At 48.5% G+C, this 20,986-nt stretch overlaps 1 protein-coding gene across 1 annotated transcript in view; it reads left to right on the forward strand.

Annotated features, from left to right (window-relative positions):
* Nucleotides 1–20,986, forward strand: part of LOC144946124 (uncharacterized) — an 80,565-nt gene that overhangs the window by 42,953 nt on the left and 16,626 nt on the right. Inside the window, exons 4-7 of the mRNA XM_078874885.1 lie at nucleotides 3,664–4,141; nucleotides 7,687–9,326; nucleotides 17,845–18,006; nucleotides 19,637–19,759. Of these exons, the coding sequence (XP_078731011.1) occupies nucleotides 3,664–4,141; nucleotides 7,687–9,326; nucleotides 17,845–18,006; nucleotides 19,637–19,759 (2,403 nt within the window). The remainder of the gene's footprint in view (nucleotides 1–3,663; nucleotides 4,142–7,686; nucleotides 9,327–17,844; nucleotides 18,007–19,636; nucleotides 19,760–20,986) is intronic.

Raw genomic sequence — 20,986 nt, forward strand, 5'->3', positions numbered from 1 at the left:
ACAGAGTGGTGTTCGCGCGCCCTTGCACGCGTGGGTTTTCTCCGGCTGTGGATAAACATCTGAATATGTAGAGGACTACGGAGCTTGGGAAATTGTTGGTGCCAGCTCACCACTGCATGACTGTTGTCCTCCAGCTTATCTGGTTCCTCTGCGATAGTGAAATGCAATCTGCATGAACAACGGCGCTATATAAAACAAAAACATTATTACGATGACTCCCGGGTGAAAGGAATCCAATGCCCCCTCCCCTCTCTTCTTTGTGGCCCAGCAACTGGGTCCCTCCAGGCCCTGAGCCCCCAGACCAGTTGCACCACCTGCGCACCCGTTGGCTACGGCCGCCGAGTTGCCTGAGGATCTTTGCTCCCTGGCTTTGCTAATTGCAAGGCTGCATTTTCAGGAAATTGGTATCCTACACAAATCCGAACGCAGACACAGCGTTCGTTAATTAGGTGACTTAATGCAGCCTTGGTGCAACACACCCGCACAGATGATCCAAAGAATCCACCCCCGCACCAACCCCCCCCCTTCCCCCCCATAAAGCCTTAACAGACTTTAAGGGCAAGTGCTGTTAGCGAGCACCTATGAAAGCCGGCATTGCACACGAGGGGGTGGATGGTCAGCACCACGCCTGACAGGCCTGTCTCCAAAGTGGCGATGTTTACACTCCGCAGCAGATACTCATTTGAGGCTGAGTCAGCCTCGGCAAGGCCCAGGATCGGTTCAGATGATCGCCACCGGTTTTGGTGGCCGTGAGCGGGGAATCGTACTCGGGTCGCCGGGTCCGTAGCGCGGCGCGCTAACCTCTGCGCCGCCGCTTCATGCACACACGACACACAAACCATTACCGCACGGTTGTAATGAAGGGATTCGGGGAGGAAAAAATATATAATTGCATCTCCGTTTAGTTGATGGAGTTGTAATGTCGCCGTGTGATGATGTTTTGCTGTGGTCCCCGCCATGCGTAATAAACTCGGGGATGAATAATTTCCGTGGCGCAGGTATACCGACTGCCTCCTTTCATGGCAGGGGAAATAATTGAATGGAAAAATGACGAACTTAATGCCCACATTCTGGTGACAGATACACACACCTCTGTGTAATAATAAAATCCCACACGCGGCGCGTGTATAAATCGTGCACGCGCGTGCGTACACCTGTGCAGAAGAGTACTTGCGGTCGGGGATAATGAGATTCCTACCAGCTGGACGTCTCTGGGGGGAGAATACCAAAAGAGGGGATCACAACATGCACCTGTGACTACATTTTCTTGAGTGGTGTATGATTATTATCATTATGCAACTGACAAAAAACCTGGACTTTTAATGTTTCCGGATGATTTGCAGATTTGCCAGTACAGCAGCTATCTCAAAGAGCGGGGACGATCCTTCGGAAAATTCTGGAGAGTTGACAGCGCTATACGTGGCCTTGATGAGCCAATGCTTCCAATTTTGTATTCACTAGAGGATGACCAATTTTGACTTTCTTATGGGGTGGTTACTCACTCAATTTGTCTCGGAGGAATAAAGGTACTGATTGCATCGCCGACTGGGATTTTAAATTGCAAGATTTGTAATGAAGTTCTAACCACGGTGACATCCGAGTGGGTTCTACTGCACCGTATATACAAATTTATTCTAGCTATTCTGAATACACCAATGAAGGAAGGCCAAAATGGTCATGGGTTCGAAGCGCAGCGTCCTAACCAAGGTGCCAACACTGCGACCCGTTACCATGTACGTAGCATGTGATTAAATCATGAAGTTTAATGTTAATTTATGATTGTGTATATTGCACCTTTTTAACACATAGGCTTTCGCAACCAATATCATCCATAAATACAAGTTTTTTTGGGTTAGATCGCGTAAATATATAAATGTGTCGTTAAACCCCCCACCACCCAACATAGCCAATTAGTAAGGTTTGTCATGCAAAGCCACAATATTTGCATGTTGCGGCTTCGCTTTCCAACCAGAGGTCACAATCGGGTACCCGATACCCGATACCCGGCTACCCGTACCCGGCCGGGTACGGGTACCCGTTTGCGACCCTGGTGCGGCCGGGTACAGGTACGGGTAGGCCGTGAGTCACTGGTGAGTAACTGTTTGTCACTCATTTCCCAACGTCTTGTCTCTTCTCACAATTCAAGTTCCTAGAATCAACCCACCCGCGCCTGCAACATGGCTTCATCCCAGAGGTCGCAATCGGGTATCCGATACCCGTACCCTACCTGATACCCGGCTACCTGTACCCGGCCGGGTATCGGGTAGGGTACGGGTACCCGTTTGCGACCCTGGTGCGGCCAGGTACGGGTACGGGTAATGAATCAAAACCCGTTTGCGACCTCTGTTTCCAACACACCGGTGTGCTGTACTAGTAATGAATTGGCATGATCTGTTTACCTGACAAACCTTACTAATTTGCTGTGTCGGGTGGTGGCGGGTTTAACGACACATATCTACGTGATCAAACCCAAAAAACCTGTATTACGGAATATATTGCACCTATTCGTACGTTTCATACACTCTACCGTATACTCTATGTGCAGTGCATTCAATGTATTAATTGGTGCAAATGGACACTGAAAACTATTGCTATGTTTTGCAAAAAAAACAATGAGGAAAGTTTCCGAAACCAACTTCCTCTTTTCACTGAAAAGGGAACCTCTGTTGCATGCACTGCACCTTGCTTCAGCTCTGAAGCCTACAACAGGCCCTAGGTTAGGCCTCACCCCATTTCCTAATCCACCGTCACTTCCCGGTTCTTAAAGAAATAGCCTCGGCGGCAGTTATAAAATTAAAACCAATCTTAGATTGTTGTGATCGGGCAAACATCGCTGCCGTGAGTAGCAACCGTGCTGTGGTTAATATCCTGGTGTGGCTGGGGTTTAGATGGCTTTAGCTTGAGTGTCGTGTGGATGTTTGGGCAAGGTTGCCAGCACATGATCGCTCTGTGCCTATGAAATCTACACAAAACAGATCTTAGTGCCTGGTACAGTCTGGACTTTTTATTTTTATGCGATGGCAATGTTGACCATAACGAAACGAAATACGGAGATATTCCTTGTAAATAATTATTGCATGTACATACACGATTGATAATTCATACGTTTAATGTGTCGTCAGTCAGTTCATTTGATAGCATTAAACTTAAATTATTTTAGCAGCTTGTCAAAGTCAAAAGCGATTTCCTCGCTCAGGCGAGCATTGAGCGATGCTCGTTTTACGTTTACAGCCCTGAGCCAGTGATACAATTTCAGATTCTTATAGCGGTGGTTCAGTCTCTCCATAAGACAACGACTGTTGACTACCCTGCAGTGGTCCTCATCAACTTTGGATTTGAAATTAATAAGCCAAAGTGTAAAAATTCAAGGGGTCTATCCTGCATAAATGAGGTGTAAGGGAAAGTTTTCATTGCTGTTGTTGGTGTTTGGAGCCAGTGGTGATCATTCCACATTTCTATGGCAGTGTCCACACAATGAGGCGGTAACTGTTTGATATCCACAAAGCAGGGTGTAGTGAATGTTATCGACCCGAAGCAGTTGACGACTGGGTGGATTTTCAAATGAGATTTTCATCGCGACCTTCCGATTTGTGAGTCGTCTGATCGGTGTTAAATAGTAAATCTTCACAATTCATCATTTGCCTTCCTTTTTGGAATCCGCAGCATTAGCCCGGACTCGGAATTCGCCAGTGGAAATGCCACGGACGCCTGTCCCGAGGATCCGATCGAGTCCCCCAGCGAGGCCCCGTCGAGCCTCCACCCATTGTCGACCGATCTGCAGTCTGCCGCCCCTAAGACGACGGCGTCCGACCGCTGCCCCCGGACGGTCACATCACACCTCGCCTGCCCCTTCACCCTGACCCCCAAATCAACCTCGTCGAACACTTCTTCGTCATCGTCGTCATCGTCGTCGTCCTCATCCACGCCCTCCTCAACGTTTTTTGCGCTGTCGCCCGCGACGTCGTACCGCCTGGTGGAACCGGAGCACCGCCCCGCGGGAACGCAGCGGCGCCTCAGCCTGCAGCAGCCAAGGAGGCCGCTGTGGTTCGACGAGCCGGGGGTCAGCGGGGTTACCGTGCGACGCAAACACTCGCTCGCGGGCATCCCCTACGAGCTGTCGATGGACCTCCAGGCCAAGCAGGTAAGCCGGCTCTGCCTTCACTCGATGGCTCTGCCACCAAGCAGTCAGTCAGCCGATCAAACGATCAGTGAAGTGGTTATTAACCCATGGTTGTGAAAAGTCATGACGCATCATTGTTGTTGTTTTTGTGGATTATTGTGTGTTTTTGTACCTCAATTAGTCCAGAACATGTGTCCACAAGGCCATCAGGCTGGTAAACAAACATATATCTTTTCATGAATACTGACGAAGTGAAGGCTGAAAAAAATATAAGAATAGGTTTTACCCTTTCTGGCAATAAAACAGGTGGTAAGATGTTCAAAGACCAAATATAAACCTTTGACAAGGAATCTAGTCTGCATTAACCACATGCACTTGTGCTGAACATACAAAGGAACATGTTCTGGTAATATATGCTTTGTCTTTAAAACTGATTGGCCTACACCAGAGATGGCCTTCTTTAGGGCCTACTCACCAATGTCAGGCCAGAGAACGCCAAAGACGAACAGTGCAAAGACCAGAGGTGTGGACTCGAGTCATGTGACTTGGACTCGAGTCAGACTCGAGTCATGAATTTGATGACTTGCGACTCGACTTGGACTTGCATAACAATGACTTTGTCCCACCTATGAGATGTGGACTCGAGTCATGTGACTTGGACTCGAGTCAGACTCGAGTCATGAATTTGATGACTTGCGACTCGACTTGGACTTGCATAACAATGACTTTGTCCCACCTCTGAGATGTGGACTCGAGTCATGTGACTTGGACTCGAGTCAGACTCGAGTCATGAATTTGATGACTTGCGACTCGACTTGGACTTGCATAACAATGACTTTGTCCCACCTCTGAGATGTGGACTCGAGTCATGTGACTTGGACTCGAGTCAGACTCGAGTCATGAATTTGATGACTTGCGACTCGACTTGGACTTGCATAACAATGACTTTGTCCCACCTCTGAGATGTGGACTCGAGTCATGTGACTTGGACTCGAGTCAGACTCGAGTCATGAATTTGATGACTTGCGACTCGACTTGGACTTGCATAACAATGACTTTGTCCCACCTATGAGATGTGGACTCGAGTCATGTGACTTGGACTCGAGTCAGACTCGAGTCATGAATTTGATGACTTGCGACTCGACTTGGACTTGCATAACAATGACTTTGTCCCACCTATGAGATGTGGACTCGAGTCATGTGACTTGGACTCGAGTCAGACTCGAGTCATGAATTTGATGACTTGCGACTCGACTTGGACTTGCATAACAATGACTTTGTCCCACCTCTGAGATGTGGACTCGAGTCATGTGACTTGGACTCGAGTCAGACTCGAGTCATGAATTTGATGACTTGCGACTCGACTTGGACTTGCATAACAATGACTTTGTCCCACCTATGAGATGTGGACTCGAGTCATGTGACTTGGACTCGAGTCAGACTCGAGTCATGAATTTGATGACTTGCGACTCGACTTGGACTTGCATAACAATGACTTTGTCCCACCTATGAGATGTGGACTCGAGTCATGTGACTTGGACTCGAGTCAGACTCGAGTCATGAATTTGATGACTTGCGACTCGACTTGGACTTGCATAACAATGACTTTATCCCACCTATGAGATGTGGACTCGAGTCATGTGACTTGGACTCGAGTCAGACTCGAGTCATGAATTTGATGACTTGCGACTCGACTTGGACTTGCATAACAATGACTTTGTCCCACCTCTGAGATGTGGACTCGAGTCATGTGACTTGGACTCGAGTCAGACTCGAGTCATGAATTTGATGACTTGCGACTCGACTTGGACTTGCATAACAATGACTTTGTCCCACCTCTGAGATGTGGACTCGAGTCATGTGACTTGGACTCGAGTCAGACTCGAGTCATGAATTTGATGACTTGCGACTCGACTTGGACTTGCATAACAATGACTTTGTCCCACCTCTGAGATGTGGACTCGAGTCATGTGACTTGGACTCGAGTCAGACTCGAGTCATGAATTTGATGACTTGCGACTCGACTTGGACTTGCATAACAATGACTTTGTCCCACCTATGAGATGTGGACTCGAGTCATGTGACTTGGACTCGAGTCAGACTCGAGTCATGAATTTGATGACTTGCGACTCGACTTGGACTTGCATAACAATGACTTTGTCCCACCTCTGAGATGTGGACTCGAGTCATGTGACTTGGACTCGAGTCAGACTCGAGTCATGAATTTGATGACTTGCGACTCGACTTGGACTTGCATAACAATGACTTTGTCCCACCTATGAGATGTGGACTCGAGTCATGTGACTTGGACTCGAGTCAGACTCGAGTCATGAATTTGATGACTTGCGACTCGACTTGGACTTGCATAACAATGACTTTGTCCCACCTATGAGATGTGGACTCGAGTCATGTGACTTGGACTCGAGTCAGACTCGAGTCATGAATTTGATGACTTGCGACTCGACTTGGACTTGCATAACAATGACTTTGTCCCACCTCTTTGCCAAAGACAAAGCACTGTCAGAGCATTCATTGCTCGGTGTGAGTAGCTACAAACTCATATTTTTTTCTTACTTTGATACTGGCAAAAATGTAAAAAAAAAAAATTTAAGTTAAGGCAATTAATTTCTTCTAGCAAATTTCGCAGCATGGAAGTGTATTTCAAATACCCTCTCGAACTATCTCAAGTAGAGGCTGTTACTCCAAGAGTGGTGTGAGTGAGATTGCAAGGCTGCAACCATCTCATTGGCAAAGAGAGGAGTTCGTTTTTTTGACGGAAGCCAAAACCCCACTCCCCCCCCCCCGCTCAAAAAGAGCACGTGAAGTCAAAGTGCTGTCTCCAGTGATTTTGGCCAGTGCTCGTGCCTCCCGTTCGCAGGGATGTCGTACAAAGTCCACATTCTCATGGCAGGGATGAATATATAGCCAGCAGAGAGAACTCCTGTTCATTTCCCACAAAGTGATACTCATTTTTAGTGAGCTGGGATTGATGAAGGCTTGAGCTGACCCCCAACTGTTGAAATAATTTTTACGTTTGTCACAGATGTATCTTTGTGAACACCTTAGTTTGTTGGCCTTCCCCTGCACGTCCGATTAGAACGGTTGGCTACATATGGTGTGAAAGATGTTAACTCCCCTGCCTGATATGCAGGAGGTCGTGGCTTCGATCCCGACCCTGATATCCTGTATATTTGTAGTTTGCGTGTTCTCCCCGTGGTCACGTGCGTTTTTCTGCAGGTCCTCCGGGTTTGTAACTTCACATTTAGAATCGACGTGCATTTCGAGTATTTGACTGCTTGAAATGTCGACGTAATAAGCCACTTCGTTGAGCTAACATCTGCGGCCAGGTCGCTTCTGAAGGAGCTGTAAAACTCAGTGGGCCTTCCCTGGTAAAATAAAATATATATCTTCTTTAATGGTTTAGTTTACATAATTAACGACCTTTCACCTTCATTGTCACAGCACCAGGCAGACATTCTGATGCACTCTCTCTCCATCTCTCTCCATTTCTCTCCATCTCTGCGCTGCCTCCGTTCCGGTGCCTTCGTCTGGCTCCAACGCCACAGACCGAGGTGCTGGAGAGACGCTACGGGGGCTACGCGGAGAGCCGGCGTGCTGCTCGCACCATCCAGGCCGCCTTCCGGCAGCACCAGATGCGCAAGCAGTTCGAGCGAATCCGCATGTCGTCGAAGGGGGGCGGCAGCTCGAGTACCCCCTCCCCATCCCCCACGGCTCGCACAGCCAATCAGCGCGGTGCCCGCGACACTCCCGGCGGTGGTGGTGGTGGCGGTGGTGGTGGTGGTGGTAGTGGCGGCGGTGCAACGGAAGGTGGTGGCGGAGACGTGGCTGATATTGGAGGTGGCGGCGGCGGTGGTGGCGGTGGTGGTGGCGGTGGTATTGATTTTGGCGCTGACAGTGGCAGAGGTGGCGGTAGTGGCGATGTAGGTGGTGCTGATGGTAGTGGCAATGATTGCAACAGTGGAGATGGTGGTGACATTGACAGAGGTGGTGGTGTAGATGGTGATGGTGACCATCACGCTACGACTGTTCCAGCTGAAACAAGGACATCGCCGGCAGCTGTGGAAGATCTCTGCTTAGGTCAAAATTCCCTGCATTCCAATGAACATGCGAGCGGCAAAGATTTGGAAAACCTCGATGGAACAGTCAACAGGCCAGGCGATGTCTGCCACGCCAGCGTCGTCAGTAACTTGAAAGCAGATGAACAGAGCGGCAATCACGTGGAAGGCAATGATCATGACGACGAAGACGACGATGACACGGAAGGTGACAGAGGAGAGAGCAATGGAGTGGCAGACTCCTTCATCAAGGTGACCCTGTTTATCGATGAGGACACGCTGGTCCCACCGGGCCGCGACGAGGTTTGTGTGACCCGTCCCGACGATGGACCGGAGAGCGGCGATGGGTTGCAAGCGAGCGAGGAGGAGTGCGTCATCGGAGGAAGCTGCGCGATTCCCAGTGACAAGCCGGAGCCCTCCATGAACGTTGTGGATCAGAGGAACCGCGAGCGCCGCACTCCGAAAACGAGCAGCAGGGATTTCGGCGTTGTCACGGACAAAGTGCCAATGCACTGCTTGCTAAGCCGCGAAGGAGAGGAGTTGTTGGCGGCGGTGAAGGAAGTTGACGAGACCGCCGCAGGCGATGCCGACAAAGGTACAGAAGCTGAAGAACCAGCAGGTCGAGCGGGTGAAAGGGATGACAACGCGGGCAGCGGGACGACGCAGGAATGTAACGCCCGGCAATGTGTCGCCGTGAACCAGAGCCTTTACAATGGCAAGTCGCCGAGTGGGAACATCCAAGACTTTACCGGCGTCAACGGGAGCGACGGAGGCAATGACGATGAGCGAGATGACGGAGACGATGGCGATGGTGAGGATGATGACGGTGACCTGTGCGCAGAGGGCAACACGGGCTCGTCGGCCGTGCGACGAGATGACGAAGACGAGGGGAGCACATGTCGAACCGAGGAGGGCTCCTCGCTGTGTTCGTCGGTGGCTGCGGCACCGGCGACAACGACGACGGGAGGAGGAGGAGGGATGGCGGTCGTGGACCAGGGAGTGGAGTCGCTGGATTTCCTGGACGAGGTGGAGACGATACCGCGGGACGGGGGCCTCCAGGGGTGGGACACGAGCAGCGTCGCGGCGCAGCGCAAGCGTCAATACCGCGTGGGCCTCAACCTCTTCAACAAGTGGGTGCCGCAGTGACGAGATGTTAACTACCTCGCCTGGTATACAGGACGCGACCTGGGTTCGATCCCGACATTGACGATCCCTGATATATTTGGGATTTGCATGTTCTGCCCGTGGTCGCTTGGATTTTTCTCTTGGTCCTCCGGTTTCCCCCTCCACATGTAGAAACACGCGTTCAAGAGTATTTGGCTGCTCTAAATTCCCACGTGAATCAGCCACTTCGTTGAGCTTTAAATTGTGGCCAGGTTACTTTGATAAATAAGTATATAGCTCAGTGGGCCTTACACCTGATAAAATAAGAAAAGGTCACACCGTTCCCAGAATGTAGAGCGTGCTAAAAATTGAATAAAATATGAAGTTCTTGAATCGAATTGTTGCCCAGGTTCGTGACAATTCATTTGTCACCAAGTGCCGATCGATGGGCTTGTAATAGGATATACCAAATGCGGCAATAATAAGATGAGTGCTTGCCTTCATGCGAGATCAAATCGGAGTTGTCTGGGAAAAAAACGCGTGTACGCGAAGAGGCTGAACACTCAAAAGCTCCACACAGATTGGTTCAGTCGTCATCTCCTGGGCATTCTGCAACTCACTTGGTATTTCCAGGGAGTGTCTCGTCCAAGTAACTAACCCGGCGAAATCCTTCGCGTCTTCAGAGTTGATTCGATCGTGGAAGGTATTTTGCATACACAGCTAAACAAACTTGAACCGCTTTGTAGGCCTCGCTCGATACTGGACGCCACCAAAGGAATGTGGAACTTCCACCATGTTGCATATTGCAATGGTTGTGTTTATAGCGGCGGCGGGAAGATGGATCATGTTTAATATCTAGATCGTGAATCACGTCACGAGATGCAATGTTGTGTGTCTGTGTATTTTGTGTAAGATGTGTGTTTCGTGCTGTGTATCTGTATGTTTTGTGTAAGATGTGTGTTTCGTGCTGTGTATCTGTGTGTTTTGTGTAAGATGTGTGTTTCGTGCTGTGTATCTGTATGTTTTGTGTAAGATGTGTGTTTCGTGCGGTGTATCTGTGTGTTTTGTGTAAGATGTGTGTTTCGTGCTGTGTATCTGTATGTTTTGTGTAAGATGTGTGTTTCGTGCGGTGTATCTGTGTGTTTTGTGTAAGATGTGTGTTTCGTGCGGTGTATCTGTGTGTTTTGTGTAAGATGTGTGTTTCGTGCTGTGTATCTGTATGTTTTGTGTAAGATGTGTGTTTCGTGCGGTGTATCTGTGTGTTTTGTGTAAGATGTGTGTTTCGTGCTGTGTATCTGTGTGTTTTGTGTAAGATGTGTGTTTCGTGCTGTGTATCCGCGTGTCAGTCAGGAATTCGTTCCTTGGTGCATCTTGGTGTTTTGTCACCCAAAACATGGTGCTGGCACTCCCCGCACATATTCAAAGTTTCTCCTGTTCAACATGCATGCTGCAGTCTGCCCCCCCCCCCCATCCACACCACCCCCAAAAATCTTTCATACCCCTCTTGGGGCGTTGCGCGACCCATGGCTCACGCTAGAGTTTGTTTTCACGCTTTTTCAGAATTTAGGCATTGGCCGGAAATTCCTCTTCGTTTGTGGGTGCGGAGGGGGGGGGAAATGGTTCACCATCGTTAGCTGGTTCCGTAGCACCACCCTATAACCCCACCCTGACTCCACTCAATCATCAACCCCGGACCCATTTCACAATCGCAGAACGAGAAGTGGAGGAACGGGGGCGATGTGCGATCTTGCACGGAAGCATGCCGCGACGAGGTTTTTGCCACATGCGTAACTGGTCTGATGTTGTTCTCGAAAAGAAATGCTGTCATTCTGCCAAAAATTTCGACTGCGAATCGGAATATATATTCACGCCGGAGGAATCCGATGAGCTTCATCGCAGCTCTTCGTCAGACAGATGTCCGGTAGTTTCTCCTGATGTCCAGTCGTCGAGTGATGGACGATGCAACTCCAAAGCAAGTTGACGGTGAGGAGCATCCTCCCCTTTGCAATTTGGCACGGACTGGCAGTGGCATTGAGGAGCTGTCGTGGCGTTTAAACGTATTGGCGGCACACCGGTGGTGCGGGATAAAAAATGAAAGCAGAAAATCTTGCGGGGTGCATCAAAATCAGTTCCCGTCATGTCAGAGCGGTCGGAAGACGAATGTTCACATCTGAACACGGAAACTTCAGTCTGTTGCCGTATAGCAGCACCCAGCCTGGTGGCAATTGGCTGGCTCCATGTTCCAAAGGGGCAGATTTGGCTCATGCCCTACACTGGGTCGGACAGTTCCTCGATTCAAAGGGACCAAAATCTACGATCAATGTTGCCATTTTTTTTAGCAAGTCTCGGTAGACTGAATAAAACCTTCGAATAATATCAAACTTGGGGACAGCCAATTTTAGACTGATGAACAGATTTGCTTATTCACCTTTTCATATCATGGAAACCTTTTTTGCCAGTATCAAAGTATGAGAAACATAAGAATAGGTATTTACACTATGAGACCTCCTTTACCAGCGGCAAAATATAGTGATAGGTTTTTACCCTTTCAACTGGTACAAAAACTGACACCTTTATACAAGGCATCATGTTTGCAATAACCACAACACAATCAGTCAAAATGCAAACAAAAAGAAACAACTCCAATAATGATATGTTTTTTGAGTTGTACGCCTTTTGGCGTCATCTGGTCCAACACCAATGGAGACTAGGCTCTAAGAAAAGCTGTCTCGGGTGTAGACCAATCAACTTCAAGGACAGTGCATATCATTATCAGAGTTGTTTCTTTTTGTTTGCATTTTGACTGTTTCTGTTGTGGTTATTGCAAACATGATGCCTTGTATAAAGGTGTCAGTTTTTGTACCAGTTGAAAGGGTAAAAACCTATCACTATAAGAATAGGTTTTACCCTTTCTGGCAACAAAACAGGCGTTAAGATGTTGAAACACCAAATAGATACATTTTTCGAGGAATCCAGTCCACATTAACCACACCTACTTGTGATGAACATGCAACCAAACGTGCTCTGGTAATAATATATGCATTGTCTGTGAAACTGATTGGCCCACAACAGAGACAGCCTTCTTCATGGGCTCGTCTAATCAGTGTCAGACCAGAGAACGCCAAAAGGCGAACAGCACAAGGACAATACCACTACCGGGGCATTTTTACCTCGGGGGGAGCAGCCACATATCTAGTGCAGGCCAATCGGTTTCGATAAACTGCTTCAGCAGTGCTTTATTGCCGTGGTTGACCCACCTGATGACGATTGCTTGTGTTTGCGAACGAAACGTCGTGATCTATTATGTTTCTACCTACGTGACTTTACCGAAAGAACCAAAGAGTATGGATTCCTGCAGTCACGAAAGCTTCAAATCAAAATCCACGTATTATTATCAGAGCACGTGTGTTTGCATGTCCACCACAAGCACTGCGTGTGATTAATGCGGCGACTTGATTTCTTCGCAACAGCTATCAATTTGGTGTTTGAACATCTTAACAACCCCCTGTTTTATTGCCAGAAAGGGTACAACCTCTTCTTATTTTTCATACGTTCCTCTTGTGTGTCAAAAAGGTACGTTAGCCAGGCATTAACAATGACAGCACACTTCCTCAATAGTCAACATTATTCAAATGTCCCCCATTGTCCGACGAAGGTAAATCTGTGTGTAAATCGCTCACCTGAGTGGTGAGAATTCCACATTCCTATGGCAGGGACCGGTGTAATCCATAGGACATCCACTATTGGCTTCGCAGTAGTGTACACATCATTAAATGACAGCCCCTATTGTTATTTCTCACGTTTTAGACTGTTTTATGAGGATCGATCGGTGTGTTCCGCTGCACCGGCGTAACGCCAACGATGCGTCCTTTTGCCATTCATTGCCGAGGTTCGTGGCTCGGGGGGGGGGGGGCTAAACCAAAAAATGATATCCACCCACATGCCACCACATGGGACATTAAAGATCGCTTGACGGAGACTGAAATGAGAGTCGGCGGCCACACGTGTCTCGGCTTCAATGTCCGAAATGGAAATGAATTGCACGTTCAGTTCTTTAATTGGAAAAAAAAAACTCTGTAGCAATATCGCCCACTGCCAGCAGGCTAATGTCCACGTGCGGGTCGGTGCCACGTACACCGAATGCCACTGCCGCATCGGGAGAGCTGCCACTGTGGGGGGGGGAGGGGTCCCTTGGCTAGAATTCAGCAAGGCATTGGGATGGTTGAAATTATGAGATGTGATGCTACTCGCTACAGTAATTTTGCTGTGGCTGTTCCACCTGATGACGGAAGCTTGTGTTGCCTCCGAATTTAATTTAGTTATTTTCATTTTATTATTATTATTATTTTTCTTTTCATCTACGTGCCTTTACCGAAAGAACCAAAGAGTATGGATCCTTGCAGTCACGAAAACGTCAAATCTAGAAGATGTGATGTTCTTTGACTTGCCGAGGAATTGATATGCCCTGTGCACGCAAATCTTTCAGTCCACGTCCCCACTTGCAACGCCGAGCTAGTGGCAGGAAGTTAAACATTTCCTTGGTGGTGGGAGCCAGTTTCTCTTTGGGACTGTGTCATTGATATCCCAAAAATGTAATCGGCCTCAGAGGGATGATGATTATGACGGTGACGACTATGATGATGACGACTATGATGATGATGATGGGCTGAGTCACCCTCTGACTGGGATTTAAACTGGCGACTTTCCGATTGTGAGTCAAGCACTCTAACCACAACATCACCCGGTCAGATGAAGAAGCGTGTGGTCAAATTCTGTGCCAAAATGTGCTTTTGGCTAACCATCGAACACAGATGGTCACTGCATCGCGCACTTTCAAACGCGCTTCTGTGGCCGTCTGGAACGCTCTTCCTTCCGATATTAGGAAGCCACTGAAGACATGTACTTTACAATCTAGATCTGAAAAGTAATTTGTCGATAACTTTTTTTACGTGGTTTTATTTGTTATCCTTCTTTCGCACCTCCAATTATGCCGGTTGGCTACGTACATCCACAGCATTCTACATAAGTGACACTGACACGTTTGCGTTGCCTCTCACACTGCGTGTTTCTCGCGCTGGGCTCGAGTTCCAAATCCTGTTTGGGGAAAGAACTCATGCCTTCAGAATCAATGTACCTTCTCTATCCAGGGACAATAACACGAGTACCACTTTGCGGGCAAGTGTGAAGCACTTGCCAAATGGCAAGACGAGTCAATTGCCATTCTTAAAATGATTATTGAATCCATCTGTGCGGAGCCTGGAGTTGTGTGTACCCCTTTGTATGCCGTGGCTTTTTTTTTGTCCTTCAAGCCCCCACACACCTGACAATGGAATTGGCCTAACATCCCAAAGCAAGAACCTCCTGACAAACATTATTGTGACTCGGTGAGGCCTTTCCTAGGTGAAGCGCATCATTTACAACCATACGGTTTGCCATATTGTTGTGCAGGGAAATTGAGTTTTCAGGTCCATACGGCGTACAGCCGTTTCAATACGGGCAACAACATTTTTGTTGTCTATTTGTTTGTGTTTCTCCCTTGTGATGGGGCTTTGTAGGATGAACGTTGAGACTTATAAGGGGCACGGGGTGACCAATAAGGTCTGAATTGGTCTGTAATAAGGTGGGCACTGATAAGGGGTTGACAGGTATGTTATTATTATTACTATGATAAGTAATTACAATTAAGCGACTTAAAGGCATTTAATACGGTTTTATAAATGAATATTGTATTACTATATTTTTTTGTAATTGACTGTGAAAGGATTAGGGTTAAACAACTCGTTAAATATTTCATTTGGCTTTCTTATTCAAATGCAAATATTAAAATGGAGATATTGAATTCTTGCTTTTTGAGAGTTAAATATTTTTTTAATCGTTTCTATTAACAGGCTGCGATGGTTAATTAAAAACGTAATTGAGAGGCAATGAATGCTTAATAACTTGTAACTAATTTTTTAATGTCCTTAAACACATGAAATCATCCCCAACACATCTTAATGAACCGTGGGTTTACATTATTGACATGGTATTGTTGTTTTCATTCAGAAGTGGACTTAATTTTTTAGCAGGTTCAATAAATACACACATTTTTTTTACATTGCAATTTGCTCCACTATACTTTTCCGGACCTTTTTATTTGTGTATTATCAGCAAGTGCTGTACAGAAAAGCTCAAAACATGGGAAGAACAACTTCAAATTGACTGGCACAAACAAACAGAACAGGTAGTAGTCATCCTCCTGCCATGAGCTCAGAGACAATATTACTCGACAATACACCACCTTCTCACGCCCGTAGCTCCGGATAAATTCAGTGACTGAACCGAATCGTTATTGGCGACCGAACTACGGCCAACGAACGCGATGCGCAGTTACTTGAGAACTCGGTTTAGCAATGCCCTAGGCCTCGGCCCGTTTCCAAGCTTCTCAATGTTTCCTCATTGCCTAGCCACAGTTGATTACGATCCTGTGGAGCCACCCACCCACACATTCACCTACCCACCCACCCACCTCTTAAAAGTTGCATCTCTGTGAGCAAAAACAAAAAACCGCATTGCTTCGTTTTCGAAGTGCCACTCACGAATGAAGGGGAAACGTGCGGCCTGCACTACGGCAACAACAACAACAACTGCGCTCATCAGGGAGTGCAAAACAGCCAAGAATAAGCGTGATCGTCCCCGCGGCAAATTGGTTGGTTCAAGGAAACGGAAAAGATAGCATCGTTAAACGACCCTGGGCCCATTAAATGTTCCTTTCTGGGTATACATGTAAATATATTCTCTTGGCCCCCTCCTCCCCGGAGGAATGATGCTAATTCGTGGCACAGCGTTGTGTGTTTACTTAAGGGCAGAAAAAGACACAACTTTGGTTTATTTTTGCAGTTCATTGCCACCAATTAATGAGCTGATGTGAAAAACAAAGCATCGGCTGTTGGGCAGAATAGGAGTGCACGCCTTGCTTTCCGTTTATTATTCTTGTTATTAGTCTTCTGTTGCGATGCTTGGTATCCGCCAGAAAGCCTCGCCGAGTCTCAAGCCTCGTTTTTCACGAGGGTCCTGCCAAGTTTTCGACAGTATGGGGGTGGCAGCGTTTGCTGCTGCTGCTGCTGCTGTGTAATTCCAATTAGAAAAATATGAAGGTAATCGCTCACCCGCGGGATGTTTGGTTTGTATAATTTGCATTGCACGTTTCATTTTCCCGCGGCAGAAGACCGGGGCAGAACATACAAACTCGACGCGGAAAGGTCGGGACCCCCACCCCCTCGCAGACCCTTGTTAGCACGAGGCACAGAAGAGTTACCACTGCTCACCGCATTGCTGCCTGGTTAAGGCACAGCGTTGTAGGATGCTATCTCAGTCGGTGATGGGGTGGGGGCTAGAGCGAATGGGCCCCTCACTCAATCCATTGCAGGGGGGGCGGGTGGGGGCTTTTTTGCAAAACCTTACGCGACCGGCTCCCCCCCCCCTACGGAAACCACATGGGGGGCGGGCGGGGGGGGGTGTGATAAACACGCCGCTCGCCCGGGCCGGCGATCGTTGTCGCGAGCGAGGTGGAGGGTGGTGGGGGTGGCAAAAACATTTATCGAGCCCTTCCCTCGGGCCAGGCTGGGAAACAAACGATAATACGGTGCACAAGCACAAGGGGTCATCCCAGCGTGGCTTCTGTGTTCACCGACGATATCGCCTTTCTTGTGCGCATTCACCGTTCAAGAATCTGCTGTCTCGTAACAAGGATGAGGCCGCTGTGCAGTTGCCTTTGTTGGCCTTCTGCTGACTAAATTAATGCCACAATCTCGCCTCTTTTGAGCTCGTGGCTGTGAAATGGCTGTGTACAGAAAATGCACCAGAATTGTGATGTCCTCTTCACATGCAAAGCATTCTTTAGATTCCTGTTATGTTTTTGTTGTTTGAATTGTGTTTTTGCATGCATATTGTGTCGTTTATGCACCCAGGAGGCTCGGCGAAGTTTTCACGAGTTCACATCCTGTCCGGGGCTTGACTCGCCCATCATTTCGCCGGGATCGCTCAAACGCTCTTCCGATATTTAGAAGCCACTGGAGCTATGCACTTTCAAACGCAGATTAAATATTCGTTTCTTTAGAACCTCATTTTGTGTTTAGCTTGTTGTCCTTCACCCGCACTTCCGATTAGCACAGTGACGCACAGATATTTTGCTGTGACAGTTTCACCTGAAGACAGAAGCTTGTGTTGCCTCCGAAACGTCGTGATTTTATTGTTTTTATTTTTTTATTTTTTTATTATTTTTTATTTCATTTTTTACCTACGTGACTTTACCGAAAGAACTAAGAGTATGAATCCTTGCAGTCACGAGAGCTTCAAACCTAGAATTAGCACAGTTGGCTACTTACGGTGCGAAAGACGCTCAACGTACATTGTAGCATGCGCGAATAACGGCACGCCGTGGACAAATACAAAAGTGGTCATGTCGGGCCTTCATAACTTGCTCGCTTCACCGCACTTGCCCCGGACAGTCTGCGTAGGCTACATGGGTGACGCTTTCCATTTGTGCGCTTGTGTGTGCAACAGGAAGCCTGAGAAGGGCCTCGCATTCCTCGTGTCGCGGGGCTTCGTGGGCGCCACTGCGTCGGCGGCCGCTCACTTCCTGCTTCAGCGCAAGGGCCTCAGTCGCCAGATGATCGGCGAGTTCCTGGGCAACCGGCAGCGGCCGTTCAACCGCGACGTCCTCGAGTGAGTGCCGCCGCACGCGGAAAACCAGGCCGGCCGTAACCGCGGGTTGGTTACAACCCCCCCCACACCCCCTTTCCACCTCGTAGCCGGAGGTGCTCGGAGGCAAATCTGCAAAGCAGCTGGAGTCAAAAGTTCTGAAGTGTCTTCCTGTTTGAAAGGGCGCGGGGTTGGCGATCGTTTTTCCATCGAAGGCTCGGAGCCGACGATGCAAGTCAAATTTCGAGGGTACGATAAAGATAAGGGTTGGAGCCTACTGCACTGTTGAAACCTGGCTTACCTGAGGTTGGCTAGTGTGCTGCGCTCTATGAACCCCCCACGACTCAAGTTCGATTCCCGCTAATGGCTAACACCGGTGACAATTATCTGAACTAATCCTGGGCATCCCCTTGGTCGCACCTGGTGCGGTGTGTAAACATCGTCACTTGGGAGAAAAAGGTTGTCTGGCGTGGTGTTGGCCGCCCACCCCCTCGTGCACCGTGACGGCCTCAATAGATACCACTCGCCAACAGCTCTTGCCCCAAAAGTCTTTTGAAGCTGTAAGGGGGATCTTTGTCTGTGCGTGTTTGTATATGTTATTGCTAAATATTCGTGTATTTCTACATATGTCTACCTTGACAAAATCACCCAGAATGCTACTCCCCTCATTATATCTCAGAAGCTAAAGCAGCATTGAGCCTGGATGGTACCTGGTATGGGCGACCACGCTGCGTGCATAACCAGGCGCTAGAGGCCGCTTTGGAAGGGATACTTTGTCCGGAGAGGGCAGTGCAGCAGAATGCATCGTTGTACTGTACCATGCGCCCAACGCCGATGCCCCCTGCACTGACTGGCGCGGTGAGGTGTGCTGAACAACCATCGCGGCTCGCACCTATAGCACCCGGTATGCACCGGTGCTCAGCCAGCCCTGCGCGCTCACACGACTGGGCCTCGGAGATCCAAGCCACTGTGGTGGACGGCACCTTGTGTGGATGCCTTGGGTGGGGACGCGTCTGCCTGTGTTTTGTACCCCACGGCATCTTGGATCGAGATGGCATCTGGAGCTGCGTTTATAAATAGCGGACGTGCGTCTTGTGTGCACAATATATTCATCACTGTCATCATAGACGCGCATTATATATTTATTATTATTTTTTAAAATACGTCACCTTGGAAAAAAATCCACAAGAGACGGAACATCTCGCTTTTGTAAGGCTTGTCCACGGGGTGGAAGTGGCAGTGGGAAGTGGCAGTGGGAAGTGGTGGCGCAGTGGTCAAGCACCCCGCGCTATGAAGCCGGCGACCTCATCCGTCCTGGACCTCAAAAGGATCGTCCACTCGACCTGAGATTGTTACAATCGATCAGCGATGATCCGGCGGCTTGGGGGGAAGGGGGGAAGGGGATAATGTTGGAAGCAGCTGGATAAATCGCTCGCCGGATAATCGATGAGCAACCTGTAGCTTGTGCGGTGTGGAAACACATCAGCACTGGGGCGACAAAGGTGGGCCAGGCGAGGTGCTGGTCACCCACCACCACCCCCTCATGTGCAGTGCCGGCCTTCGTAGGTGCTACTCGCCAACAGCACTTGCCCCAAACAGGCTGTTAAGGCTATACGGGGTGGGGGTGTCTTTGTCTTTGGTTCTGTGCGAGCAGGTGCTTTGTGGACGAGATGGACTTCTCAGGCCTGGAGCTGGACGAGGCTCTGCGACTGTTCCAGACACATGTGCGACTGCAGGGAGAGGCCCAGAAGGTGGAGCGGCTTGTGGAGGTCTTCAGGTGAATTGCGCACTTCGGGCCGAGTCGACCTAGGGGGGGCCCGTGCGGGTGTCAAAATGCTGAATGTCTACGGCGTTGTGCTCGTAATGTTGCCTAGCCATCCAAGCGTGATTCTTCGGGACTGTGGTGCGTTTACGTGCACGCGTGAACGTGCACGCGCACGAAACCGCACGCGTGAAAGAGACAAAAAAATATCTTCCGTTACAGCCTAAAATGAGTCCCTCTATTTGAGATGTAAACGCCAGTCGTCCATTGGAGGGACTGGCCACTGTCATGGGAATGTGGAACTTCCACCGGAAGCTAGGGGCTGCCAGTGCTTGCTTGTTGAGGGACACATTGCGTAGACATTTGTGACTGGGCTGTGACCGGTCAGCACTCGCACGTGGTAGCCTCGTTGAATCAATGGTGGCCTGAACCTGGATTGGAACTCCGAATGGTCAGGATTTCTGGTCCAGTGTCTCTGACTCAGCCATTGAGTCCGCCGAGGCAATGAGCCCCATCGAGCTGACTTAATTTGAAGCCGAAGTTTTGCACACGTTCCACAACGCTGCTGATAAATTGCTCGTATTTTTTTTTGCAAAGTTTACTTTTTAAGTAAGGTGTACGGTACAAGGTGTAATGAGTCTTTAAAATCCTATTGAGACCCTATTTTTAATCTACTGTTCATTAAATGCGTGACCTATAAGTGGGTTCCTTTTAATTATCATAAATTGGCATGCAAGAATTAGCCACGCATCAATCACTCATCAATTACCTTGCAACGATTATGGAATTAATCTTGGGGACTTGCGCATAGTTTATCTATCCATCATTTGTCCTTATATTATACAGCAATTAGCTTGCAATTATAAAATGTGCATCGATCAATCCTTGTTCTGAAATCTTAAATAACGGCATAAGCGCCCGCCTTGGGGTAAACAAATTTCAGTGCTGACCAAGGCCACAGTTTCCGTATGTTTGTGTTTAGGAAATGCTGCGTGATGTAGGAATCTGTAAAAAAAAAATCCATCTACTGCATTACAATTTGGAATTTGTAAAGCACGTTAATGGGACCGTGCCTCGATATTCTGTACAATGCATAAATGCTCAAGTAATTGGCTGCAAACATCTTAACATATAGAGGACCACAGAGCTTTGAATATTGTTAGCACCAGCGCGTACCGCCGGGCTTGCCTTCCAACTCGCCCATGGTTCCTCGGCGATTGTGAGATACAAATGGCGTGAACG

The sequence above is a fragment of the Lampetra fluviatilis genome, chromosome 40 (assembly GCF_964198595.1).
Source record: "Lampetra fluviatilis chromosome 40, kcLamFluv1.1, whole genome shotgun sequence".
NCBI lineage: Eukaryota > Metazoa > Chordata > Hyperoartia > Petromyzontiformes > Petromyzontidae > Lampetra > Lampetra fluviatilis.